Genomic DNA, 13,551 nt, shown 5'->3' on the forward strand with positions numbered 1-13,551 from the left:
TATCCACATGTAAACATTTACAAATAAAAAAAGCTTCTCCTCCTGTGCCCAAAAAACCCAAACATGTTCTTGACCTTGATGGAAAACCTAACATGAAAAAAGATATGAGGGAGTATTCATGTGAATTAAGGAAAGAACCTTGGTGCTCAGATAATCTATGCGTTTTTACTCTAATTGAGCACTGAAAGTGCTTTCCACTACACTCATGAAATCACACACATTCATACACCATTCACATCGAGTGTAAATAAAAATACACACTTTGGCGATGGAGTCAATAGACATTAATACAGGAATGATGTCATTGTAGGCACAAACTGAAATAATAGTATGATAACTACAAGAATGCCTACAAATGTACACATTTAGTAAATATTTGCGTGTTAATTATTTTTGGCAGAGGTTTTCAAAGTTTCCCAATGGTTGACAATGACAACTGCATACAACTTATATATATGCTATTCATCACATCAGTGTGAGGAGAGAGTGTGGTTAAAGAAAACTGCAGCAAATCTACACAAAATGATTCAGTGAGCTGAGAAAATTACAACTATTAATCCAGGTTGAATTTTTTTTTTACATCAACTAGCATCTAAAGTTTCATAGCAGTTATATTCTATGTTTAACAAGAGGAGCTTGTCTCTTGTCTTATCCAGCAACAACGTTAATGGATTAATCTTGAGATTATTCATTTTTCCTCTTTTAACATATCTCATATTAATAATAATTCCCTTTTTAAAAAAATATTTTTTCTAATAATAAACATAGGCAGCACGGGTGTTATTGATGAGCTTTGGGGATCCTGGTGACTGCACCTCATCAGCTGCATACTGTTGTTGAAAAAGTGTGTACTGATACATTTTTACAACTTTACATTTGTTAAAGAAATGTTTAAAGACCAACATTGCCAATAAGTTACTGCAGCTCAAGTTAATGGTTCAGTATTTTAGTGCTTCTACAGCAATCGAGGTAACTAGCATGATTGAGAATGACATTACTTTTGGAGCTTATTGTCCTGCATGGGTCAGACTTTCAGAAGTACCCCTCATGTCATATAGACACTATTTAAACACAAGTGGTTGGCCACAGTTCTTGTTCTCTCTCCACATGAAACTATACGACAGTCTCCTCTCTGAGGTAGAGCAGGTCATCTACTAATAGGAAGGTTGGTGGTTCGATCCCTGCATGCCAAATATCCTTGGGCAAGATACTAACCCTAAGTTGCTTTATGCATCTGTAGTTACTATAGCTCTTCAGATCATCATCCTTGTTCTTGAAACTCTATACCAGTACATTCGTCAGGGATCCTCTCACTCTCCTGGACTGTCTTAATCTAGTTAAAAAGCCCACTGCCCTCTTTCCTAGACCTCTTCACATCACAGGTATGTCATCTGGACCAACTGTCTTTCCACTTCTCTTCATAGCTGCCCTCACTTACTAATTCCATACTGAGTGTATGGTTGTAATTATGTAAACTGTTTCATGATGCCATTTAAAGTTGGTTCTTTATCCTTAAATTTGTTATGTAGCCTGTAAAGGTTGCATAGTGTACAGGTTTATTCAAGAAGGGTTACTGTCACATATGTGGGTTTTTTTGTTTTTTTTTGTGATGTGAGCCCCCCTGTCAGAGTTGGTCGCCCGTTCACTCCACATGCTCCATTTCTGACTCTGAACGTAGGCCTCTGTCACACAGGCATAGAGGCCAGTTGGTGACTGCTTGGCAACTATTGCTTGCCAAAGGAAAATGAACATTCCCTTGGCTGGTTGTGAGTGGTTAAAAGAAATAGTCCCTCGGTCAGCTAGAGGACATATCTTCATGACAATACATGAAATGACTCCAAGATTCCTTAGTGTTACTGGAGGCCAAAGTAATGTCATCTAAAGTCAGTATCTATTTAGATAACATGTTTAAGATTTTTAGGCCCAAGTACAATAATCTCAATTTTCTCTGAATTTAGAAGCACACAGTTGTCCCCAAGTCTGACGAAAAGTCACAGACTGAGCAGCAGGTATGTCGTCGCCTCGACGTCCACCTTTGTTTTAGCGTTCGTGTCGTTTCCTAATTACACCAAGGGACGTTCGGCAAGTGTTATTTGATGAAAAAATATAACTTATCAGTTGACAAAAAAAGTATTTGATTATTTCCATCAGTTTTTAGCCAGTAAAGACTGAATATTGTGGTATTCCAGCCTCTCAGATGACACAATTTCCTGTTTTTCTTTGTTCTTCTGTCTTTGTGTCATGTTATTGTAAACTGAATATTTGTGATTTGGGAATTGTGAATGGATGAAAAGACATCAACAAGGTTGCACTGGACATTTATTGGTTTGATGTTTAATTTACAAAAAATTAATTGAAAGAAAAACAAAAAAGGAGATTAATAACGTGAACTGTTAGTAAATTACTAGAACAGAAAATATGACTTAATCTTCTAAAAAACTAAAAGTTTGATAATGGATGATATTTGGAGATTAAAACACTTGGTTATTAATAACCAAAAGAGCCAAGAGAGGAAATGATGAGGAATATTTTCTTATTTTTTCCTATAAAATTGTGGAAATTTCTCAAACATTTTCAGATTCTTGCCCCCAAGATGTGGAACTTTTGGGAATGTCTTTTCAAAAAACTAAACAACAGCCTTGATGTCATTTTTGGCTCAGCAAAGCTGTGATTCCCCAAAACATGCCAGAGTATCAACTCTGTAAAATTTCAATCACATCTGGAACATGTGGGAAAAGTGCACATATTTGTACATGTAATAACTTCCCTTCCACAAAGAAAGAGGTGATGGTGTTTTGTTCTGCAATTTTCCATCGTCACTGAAATCTTTGTCTGCAGCGTTAACATGCCATATTGTCATTGGCCAACCTTGTCTCCCAGGTATCATGTTTACGGTTACACCTCAACTGTTTAAGTGATATTTAGATCAAAATTAAATTCACAGAACTGTACGCTTTGAAACCTTTCAAATTAAAGGAATCACTTAAAATATTTTGGTATTCAAGTGAAAGCATAAATTATAATAAACTGGCCAAACTGCAATATTACTCCTCAGTTATTAGAGGAATACTATAAGGACACTAAAGCGCAGATCATGCACTTGGAAACCTGAGATGTGGTCCTCCAGATGCAAACAGCATGTGCATATGGAAACATGTTATGAGGCTGGAATCTAAGAGCTTTTCCTGCTACAGGCTCTCTTTGAGAACTGAAATGTGAGACATTGTTCCTCTTCAATAACATTTCAGTTCAGCATCTCTTTAACTCTTCATTTTTTAATTTACAAAAGTAAAATCTGAACATTTTGCTTTCTCTTACAGCTCAAAATGAAAATAATAAATCCCTAAAATATTACGATGATTTGCGAACACTGCACGTTGCTATTGGTTTGTTCAGATACCATTCAGCCAATCAGAAGACAGAATGGACAGCCATCAATGCTCTGCTGCCAGGCACATAATACACCTAAGTCTAATGAAAATGTTACTGAAAAACAACTTGAGAAATGTTAGTCAAATCAGGGTCAGTTTTACCACTCTGGACATTTAACACATTCATTTAGGATCTCTGTTTCTTTTCTGTTTCTGTATTTTGTGGTTGCTGCAGTTACTAACATTAGGATTATGTGACCTTTCTCAGAGAAAGTCATTTCGCTGTCAGCAACTTTCATTTTAAGTTATTCAGTCCATAGATTTTTTTCAAAACTCTAAATTATATAACAAATGTTCTTTTTCAAATGTAATTTTTGTACAGCCACCAGTGCAAAGCACATTAAGATATGAGTTCACATGTAATTTCATGTGTGAAAGCAAAACATCAAAGGAGCTGAAAACAGAAACTGTGATTATTTAAACTTCATCAAAATTGTTTATGGCACAGGCAGAATTTTATAATACTTTTATCATTACTTAATCCTCACATCTTTAAAACAAAATTGTTAAATACTGACCAAAATTTCAGTTTTTTGGTTACCATGTTTACTGTAATCCAATATTTGGATTACAAGGTGTCGACTTTAACTTGTCAACTGCAAAGCTGCAGTGGATTCTCTTGTTTCTCTTGTCTTGTTTTTCACTGACAAATGACTAACTGAAAAAAGTTATACTGACAACAATTATCATGAATCATGCTGTTAATAAATGTCAGAAAATGTTTAAAACATGTAATATGTTCAGATATTTTGTCCAACCAACTGATGAAAAGCCAAAGCGATCTAAGAGATCTGTATAATCCTGCAGAAGAAAAGATCACCATTAACAAAATAGCTGCTGATTACTCAGCAGAACACAGAACACATCTTGTTATTGCAGATTCAAATGGTTTGATTCCTCTGTAAACTGAATATTGAATAAAACGAAAGCAAAAACAAGGAAATTTGGAGACTCCTAGAACCGACAATAGCTTTCACTGGCATTTCTTTTCTTTGATTTTGCTGACATTGCGGCAACAGAATTTATATTAAGTTTCATGGACAGTCGTTTAAACTAGAAATTGCGAGTGCACATTCTACAAAATTCCTTTAGTTTATCAGCTCAGCCTTCACTCTCGGCATACACGAATTATTTGTTATATATTTTATGTAGCTCATTTGGCATTGTGCTCTCTGTCAGAAAACTAGGAGAATTAAACCTACTCACTCATTTTTTTCTTACTCAGTTTTTTATAGTTTTCATTGGTTCATTATGGATGTTGACGCAGCACCTGCGGTTTATTTATTAAAAATATTGATCTCGTGAAAAGCGTCATTTGTTTGAGACAAATGTTAACCGTTTTTGCTCCCTTTTGACAAACGTTTCTGTTACAGCCCTAGAAAGTCTTCAGATGCGGATAATGGACACACTTTCTGGCTGTGTGACCTCCGGTAGTTCAACATGCAGCCCTGCCATGTTGCTGCTGCTACTCGCTTTCATTAACAAAGCTAATATTTGGTATAACTTAAGTGTTTTGTTTTGTTTGTTTGTTTATTTTACAAAGTATGTCCGCTGAATGCGCAAAGGATCATTATAATATTGAGTCCCATTTATTTTCCCTCCTTTAATGATGATTTCTGACACTTCCCGTATTCTACTCAATACCCACTCTGTGTACAAGCCCAGTCTGGGTCTTACCTAGGGTTGGAGCTGTTCCAGTAGACCGCGTACCGGTCGGAGTTGATGCGATCAATGGTAACGGCGGAACAGATTTGGAGCAGCAGACCGAGCAACATCAGCGGCGGCCGCCCCGAGCGCCCCATGTGCAGCGGCGCTGCACGCTGCGCCCCAGCGAACATCCGCGTCTCTTCTTTGAGCTCTGAGCGCACTGTGACCCGCAGAGAGAATTCCCCGAACCAGGGTTTTCAAGGAAAAGCAAAGAGAATTTGTGCACTTTATATCCACGTAAGATCAATACTCAATATTCACTGGCTTCATACTCCCTCTCTCAAAGCTTTAACTGAATTTATTTCCAAGAAAACAATAATAATAATCCATTTCATATAGATATGCGACGACATCAACTACCTCTTGTTTGAGGAAGAAAAAAAATGTCCACGGCTAAAGCTTGACCGCAAAAGCCGTTAAACTGTCCCAAATTCGGGTCCAGTGGGACAAACTGTCCCAAAGTTTCATTTTCACTCAAACAGAACCAAATGAGCATCACACCAGGGCAGCGTGCACACAGCCAATCAGTCCATATACGTCTTGGTCTCCAGCTTTCTGCTTGGAACTCAGTCCCACTTTATTGCGCAGTGCAAGTCTGGAGAGTCTGCTCACTCCCCGGAGTTCTCATTAAGGATTCATGCCTTTTTGCGTCTTTTATGTAATGCTGAATACTTTTACAGTCTGCTGCTGTCTAACAAACTTTGAAATGTGACAGAGGAGCTGTTCATCCACTGCGTCCTTTGCAAAGACCTCACTAGTTTTCTAGGTTTGTTTGGAGCTGCTTTAAGTTAAAGACCTCCCCGTCAATCCGCAGTAGTACTGGACCCGCTCTTTCTCGTCAAAGCAAACTTTTCGAGGTAAGCGCTCTCCTTTCGCTCTCTCCACAGTGAGCCGTGTCGAACGGTTTGGACCAGACAAAAAGAACAAAGAAGCGAGAGAATCCAGCGAAAATTTAGATGAAGCGGCAGGAGGAGCGTTCGGTTTGGTTACCGGGGCTCAACTACTAACTGTTATTCGGTATGACTCCCAGAGGGCGGAGCTTCTGGTTCACAGCGTTCTCCTACTCACAGCTCACTCTTTCATTGGTTCGGTTATAAAATGCTGCATTGATATCTGAGACAGTGTTTGAACATGATGCTCTAAAAAACTATTAACGATAAAAATCTGATGTATGACCAAAGTCAGTGGCATTTATTTTCTGTAACTGCTTAAAAACATGCATACATTGTGTGCATGTGCTTTCTCTAGCTCACCTGTGAATGGCTCAAGTGATGGCAAGGCTTGCTCTGGAGGGTCAGAAGATCCAGGAGACAGCAGCCAAATGGAGGGAGCTGAAGAAGCAGGCCAAGTGAAAGTGGCTGATGGAGTGGTGGGAACAGCCCAGGCTGACAGCGCTGGGACAGTTCCCGGGCACGGCATGAGGCATTGAGGGGAAAGGTGGGTTTGGTCCAAAATAAAACCATTTCAGTTAATTCTCATATTTTTTTGAGGAGAAATTTCGTACTTCTCATGAACGCTGTTTCCTCTGCTGCTACTCAGGATTATTACTCACCTCCTGGATTACTGTTGCTGCTCTTCGGTGCCTTCCCATGCTCACCTGCCTGTTCACCCATCACCAGCTGCCTCATAGGTTCAAGGTTTTCTGGCATCCTCCCCTTCCCCACTAGCTTGGATCTCAAATAAGGTTTTCTCGTGAAAATCCTCTGGATAATATTACTGTTACGACCCGGCTCAAAGCCGCAACATAAAAAAAGAGACGAATATCAGAGGTAATTGTTACGTCCCTGCAGAGGGACGTAACAATTACCTAACTCATCTCCTGGATTCTCTGCCCAGTCTAACTTGTAATCTCCTCTCACAGATCTTGCCTGGTCTCTCGCTACCGTCCTCTGCTCCTCATGCCTGTCTCTCTCCATTTTAATTGGATTCAGTTGAGCTCAGCCTTATGTTTAAGTAAAATTTGTTTCTATGTTTACGTTTCTTTGAAGTAAGTAGAGCTCACCTAAGTTAATTCATGTTCTCGAAGTGAATGAAGAATCTCAAACTGCTCTCTGTCTTGCTTGCGTCTGGCACTTGAGTCCTACACTCGCTGTTTGCTCAAACTTGACTATATAATCTATCCATCTGTCAGCAGACCTGGTCAGAACAGCATTGCATAAGCAGGGGTGTCTTTTAAGAGAACACACAGCTGCCCTGCAATTCGTTGAAACCCAAGATGTGCTCATGACTCAGAGGCTCGACTGTGTCGCTCAGGTAGTTGAATCGATTAAGTCAAAATTATCCACTGTCCTCTCCCCTGCTGCAGCCCCTGCCTCTCCCGCCAAAGCTTAGAGGGGCGGTGCCGGCTGCCCTGACTTTTATGGGGGCTGCTTTCTGTGATGCTGTGTCCCCTACGTCGAAAGCATTTTCAGGAGAGGACTGTTGTTGCGGAGGGTTTCTGCTTTGATATGGGGAGAAGCTTATTTACTGTCTCAGCCAATTCCTGTGTATTCCTACGAATTGTTTATTAAGGCGCTTAAGGGGACTTTTGTTGCCGAACATGCCAGTTGAGGTTGGCCAGCTTATGTGCTTCATGGTGTGTTTTTGAACTGTCAAAATGATCAAATGAAAAACCAACTAGTGTCAAGGGATGAGCCCTCTTTCTTTGGAGATCTCATCTGCCTTGGTTAATCTGCTAAGATAAGATAACCGGCTCCACAAACAAAGTAAGAATCAGAATCAGCAACACTAAATCATACTTTATTAATCCCTACGGAAATTATGTGGGTTACAGTTGCTCCGGTACAGTAACATGAACAAAAACAAAAACAGACTAGATTATTAGCAATACAATATGTTAAGACAGGGGTAGGGAACTCCAGGCATCGAGAGCCGGTGTCCTGCAGGTTTTAGATCTCACCCTGGGTCAACACACCTGAATCAAATGATTAGTTCATTACCAGCCTCTGGAGAACTTCAAGACATGTTGAGGAGGTAGTTTAGCCATTTAAATCAGCTGTGTTGGATCAAGAACACATCTAAAACCTGCAGGACACCAGCTCTCGAGGCCTGGAGTTCCCTACCCCTGTGTTAAGATACAAGGAATAGTAGAATGTATACAAATCACCAAATAATGAATATTCAGGATTGACAGATGTGATTAAAGTGTATGTGTTTACAGTGTATTAGTAGAGGAGTTGTACAGGAAGATGGCCACAGGCAGGAATGATTTCCTGTGGGGTTCAGTGGTGCTTTTTAGTAATCTCAGTCTCTCACTGAATGTGCTCCTGTGGCTAGCCAGCACGTCATGGAGTAGGTGGGAGGTATTGTCCAACATTGTCTTTATCTTGGACAACATTCGCCTCTCTGACACCACCTTAAGAGAGTCCAGCTCCATACCCACAACATTACTGGCCTTGCGGATCAGTTTAGTCTTGAGTCTGTTGGCACCTGCGACCCTCAACCTGCTGCCCCAGCATAAACAGCATAGAGGATCGCACTGGCTACAACAGACTCATAGAAAATCCTGAGCATTGTCCAGCAGATGTTGAAGGACCTCAGGCGCCTCAGAAAATAGAGACGACTCTGGCCCTTCCTGTGAAGTGCAGTAGTGTTTTTAACCCAGTCCAGTTTATTGTCTATTTATACTCCAAGGTATTTATAGTCTTCCACAATGTCCACATTGACCCCCTGGATTGAAACAGGGTTCAAGGATTTCCTGGTCTTCCTAAAATCCACAATCAGTTCCTTGGTCTTTGCCACATTGAGCTGCAGATGATTCTGCTCGCACCATGTGACAAAGGAGTCAACCACAGCCCGGTACTCTGACTCATCACCCTTGCTGATGCATCCAACCACTGCAGAGTCATCATAAAACTTCTGAAGATGGCAGGTCTCTGTGCAGTGGCTGAAGTCTGTGGTGTAGAGGGTGAAGAGGAAGGGGGAGAGGACAGTCCCTTGTGGTGTCCCTGTGTTGCTGATCACCTTGTCAGACACACAATGTGGAAGACACACATGTTGTGGTCTTCCTGTCAGGTAATCAACAATCCAGGACACTAGAGAAGCATCCACCTGCATCGCTGTTAGGTTATCACCCAGGAGGGTCGGCCTGATGGTGTTGAATGCACTGGAAACGTAAAAAAACATGACCCTCAGAATGCTCACCGGCTGGTCCAGATGGGTGTAGACACGATTGAGCAGGTAGATGATGGCGTCCTCAGTTCAGAGATGGGGCTGGTAAGCAAATTGAAGAGAATCCTGATGTGGTCTGACTCAACATGAACAGTTTATGAAAGGCTCCACAAAGCAGGAGAAATTAAGGAGAAAAAAACTACAGATGCCAGCAGCCTTGTACTTCAAGTGGTCCATGAGTAGGCTTTCCCTTCGCATTTGCACTTCCACCCACTTATGTGTCTTCTCACTCCTCTGGGGGAGGACGACCCCAAGCCAATGCAGATCGCTTGTCACCAGAGTTGAGGTTGTACACCTAAAAAACCACAATTGCCTCTTCCGTTGACATAAACAATGGGATAAATATATTCCAGATTTCAGATTTGCTCTAAATTCAGGTGTCCAGGTATCCAGGACTTTAATGAGGTTTCCCCTGCAGAGTTGAACCTTCAACTCTCAACCCCTAACATATACTTTCTGATGGTAGACACAGGATCCTTGTGAAATATATGGGGTGTGGCTATATAAGTAACTTCCCCCACTCCCTTGCTCTCTTTTTTGCCACCTAGCCTTTGTGCTTGATCTGTTCTTTTTGGTTGCATGTTTTCTTTCCTATTGTTCTTTTTTTGTTAATAAATGACATTTATCAGAGAGTAAACGGGGGTTATGGTCCTCCTTGTGTTGCAGCCTTACAAGCCAGCTATAACAATAAAATGTTGCTCTGAGTGAGTGAGTGGCTCTTTGAATGGTTTGACCCATATAAGTGCCAGTACATATTCATGTGATTTAAGAAGAGGTTTATTTGGTTTAGCACTTCAACTTGATAAATATCACAGATAACACAGAAGTTTCTTATAAATAAATCTAATATAATAAATGTAAGATAGAAAAATAAAGCCAAAAAGTGCAGAAACTGATACCCATGGAGATGTTGATTTTTATTTGGTAGGCTAGGTGTGCCAAGGTCTAGCTGTGAAGCAGTCAGAAGTTGGACCCAAATGCAGGATTCGAACACAAAGGGATTAACTAAGGAAGGCAGCTTTATTTTGAAACTAGAAACCAGGAAACTGGAAACTAGGAGCAGGCAGTAGTGAGGAACACACAAAAACATATCTCCAAAAGTTGAATCTGTTCATCTGGACGTAGCGTTTTGTGGGAGAAACGTTTCGTCACTCATCCAAGTGACTTCTTCAGTCTCAGCTGACTGCAGGTTTCCCCAAACCTTATAAACAGTACATTTGCATAATGACTGAAACCAGCCCACTGAAGGAACAATGGGCTGTGAGGTCAGTTCCTTAATCATAATTATGCAAATTCCCATGACCATTGATCGACAATCACTGACCAAAACCCACTGATCAAAGAACACTGATCAATGGCCATGAGTACCATTCACAGAGAGTTGGGGAATGGCTGCAATCACAGCGTTGTAAGATGGCGAAAGATGTACCCTTAGGCCCCCTCCTCGATTCAGAGATGGTCTTTCCCTCTTCACGTAAATGGCCTCCTTGACTCCGCGTTCAAACCAGCGTTCCTCCCTGTCCAGGATGTGTACATCCTCATCATTGAAAGAGTGTCCACTGGCCTGTAGGTGTAAATAGACTGCAGAGTCCTGGCCTGATGAGGTTGCTCTTCTGTGTTGTGCCATCCGCTTCGCTAGAGGTTGTTTGGTTTCCTCGATGTATAAATCCTGGCAATCCTCCTGGCACTTAACAGCGTACACTATGTTACTCTGTTTGTGTCGGGGGACCCGATCCTTGGGGTGGACCAGTTTTTGGCGCAGCGTGTTTTGGGGTTTAAAAGCCACAGAGACACGGTGTTTAGAAAAAATGCGTCTCAACTGTTCCGATACTCCTGACACATGGAAACCAAACAACCTCTAGCGAAGCGGATGGCACAACACAGAAGAGCTACCTCATCAGGCCAGGACTCTGCAGTCTATTTACACCTACAGGCCAGTGGACACTCTTTCAATGATGAGGAGGTACACATCCTGGACAGGGAGGAACGCTGGTCACTTGGATGAGTGACGAAACGTTTCTCCCACAAAACGCTACGTCCAGATGAACAGATTCAACTTTTGGAGATTTACTTTCCTGGATGATTGAGAATGCATCAAGACACAAAAACATACCACAACAAGGGACGACATGACAACAGGTAGAGGAAGACAGAGGACTAAATAAACAGATGATAAAGAGGGGATGGGAAAGAGGAGGGAAACACATCTGGAACTAGTCAGACATCATGAGACAGGGAGGAAGCAAAACTGAACACACTGAAAACAGGACAAAGAACTATCAAAATAAAGCAAGAAACATGAGACACACACTAACACATGGACTGACTGAACGCAGGGAACAGAGGGGACAAGCGACATGACTGGAACACAGATGAATCACCACAGAGACAGAATGTAAGGACAAGAAAGCCATTATTGACAAAAACGAGACACCCCTCATAATCTTATTATATTTCGTTAAAATGTGTTATATTCTTTGGCTGTTGTAAAATAATGTGTGCCCCAGTCTCCAATAAGACATAGTGCTGGAAGGGTAGTTATTCCTCGTTACACCACAATCAGCTCCTGAAATGAGCATTTCTAGCGGGAGTAAAGGAGCCCGGCCAATAACCATAATGCGGTGTGCCTAACAAGAGTTGTGTGAGACTGTGCACAAATGTGTAATAATTAGTGCTGTCAATAGACTTTAAAAAATGAACGAATTAATCACACAATTTTCTGTAATTAATCGTGATTAATTGCAATTACTTGATGAATAGCCTGGTTGCAATTACATTTTTTCAACTTTATATTTAAGCTTGTAACTGACGTTTATGCAATACAATGAAGTAAATGCAGAATAAACACAAAGAATGTATGCTTAAATTCAAAGAGAATTTGAATAGTTTTCTTCAGTCTTTTAACACAGGTTCTCTCCCGTGAAATACAACTTTTTTAAAAACCTATATACTAATAGGTAAGTATAGACTAGTATATAATATATATTTGTGCTGTCAAACAATTAAAATGTTTAATTAGATTCATCACAGGGTTACTGTGGATTAATTTTGATTAATCACGATTAAATGTCATTCATTTTTATTCTATATTAATCGCATTTTATTTTGCATGAGCAAACAGACCCGAGAGAAAAGGGAAAATATACGCACTTAACATGTTTATTGAACATCTTGAACATTCATGTTAACAAAAAAACTCTATAAACTTTTATCCACTTTCTCTCTGTCACTCTTGGGGAGGCACTTCAAGTCTTTGAAACGAGGAGCTAAAGCTACGTAAAGCACATGTTCTCAACGATATTAATAGGTCTGCAGTTTGTTGCAATCCACTTGGATCAGTCAGTATTTCCGAGGTAGACTTACTGAGTCCCCGATGCTTCGTGAGTGGTTTGTCGCAAGCTGGGTGACACTTTAGCCAAAGTCCTAGCAACATCCTCAACTAACTTATGCTTTCGGTCAATGTGACATTTTAGGCAGGAAGAAAATTCCTTAGGCAGGAAGAAAATTCCTTCTTACACAATGTGCACAATGTGCATAATTTATGTCGGTCGACTGTTCTATCTTGTTATTTTTTTAATACTCAGATTTCCCATCGAGAGAGCCAATGTGCATTTATCATCTTCCATATTGAGTTTATTGGTTCAGCTGCCCATCACTACCAGATCAACTGCCCATTTGCGCATGTGCGAAGGTAACTCTACTTGGACAAGCTGCCTGAAATGCGTTGACAGAAAAATTTCAGGGATTTTGAGTCATTCTGCACTCCAGATGCGTTAATTGAGTTAAAAATTGTAATCGTGTTGACCGTGATGGTGGATTAATTAGCTTTAACGCATTAATTTTGACAGCACTAGTAATAATGTACTTTGTCTATATATTTGCAGGTAAGCTGTGTCTAAAGATAAGTCCACAGGGTTGCAGAGAATGTAGGAAAGTTGGCCGTTAATTCCCATTACGTGTCATTAGTGTATATTCATTGGTAGCAATTGCCATGAAGCTAACGATTAGCAGCTAGAGCTAATTCGTCAGTTCGTGTTGAAACCTTGTGGCATTGTAGTGGATCTATACCTGTACCGGGCTGCAATCACAGTGAATGAAGACTGGGAATCACACTATCTTTTGTTTACATTTATTTCATTTATGCTAAGGTAAGAATTATTAGTGTTTTGAGTTTAAAAACAAGCCCAGCCACTCACCATAATGCAGTGCACCTAACTCACAAGAGGTGTGTGAGACTGTGTAC

The 13,551-nt window shown here is 40.5% G+C and overlaps 1 protein-coding gene and 1 long non-coding RNA gene across 2 annotated transcripts in view; one reads left to right on the top strand and one right to left on the bottom strand.

Moving 5' to 3' along the window:
* The window catches only part of LOC116313794 (ephrin-A2-like), a 60,717-nt gene extending 55,057 nt beyond the window's left edge, over positions 1 to 5,660 (bottom strand). Inside the window, exons 1-2 of the mRNA XM_031731598.2 lie at positions 5,499 to 5,660; positions 5,109 to 5,298 (exon numbers count right to left, since the gene is read on the bottom strand). Of these exons, the coding sequence (XP_031587458.2) occupies positions 5,109 to 5,298; positions 5,499 to 5,634 (326 nt within the window). The 5' untranslated portion in view covers positions 5,635 to 5,660. The remainder of the gene's footprint in view (positions 1 to 5,108; positions 5,299 to 5,498) is intronic.
* A 197-nt stretch (positions 5,661 to 5,857) lies between these two features.
* Positions 5,858 to 7,822, top strand: LOC120433808. The gene is made up of 3 exons (XR_005608770.1): positions 5,858 to 5,995; positions 6,387 to 6,575; positions 6,678 to 7,822. It is a non-coding gene; the product is annotated as an uncharacterized LOC120433808 (long non-coding RNA).
* Positions 7,823 to 13,551: the final 5,729 nt, after the last annotated feature.

Source organism: Oreochromis aureus, linkage group 17, assembly GCF_013358895.1.
Source record: "Oreochromis aureus strain Israel breed Guangdong linkage group 17, ZZ_aureus, whole genome shotgun sequence".
In the NCBI taxonomy this organism is placed as follows: Eukaryota; Metazoa; Chordata; class Actinopteri; order Cichliformes; family Cichlidae; genus Oreochromis; species Oreochromis aureus.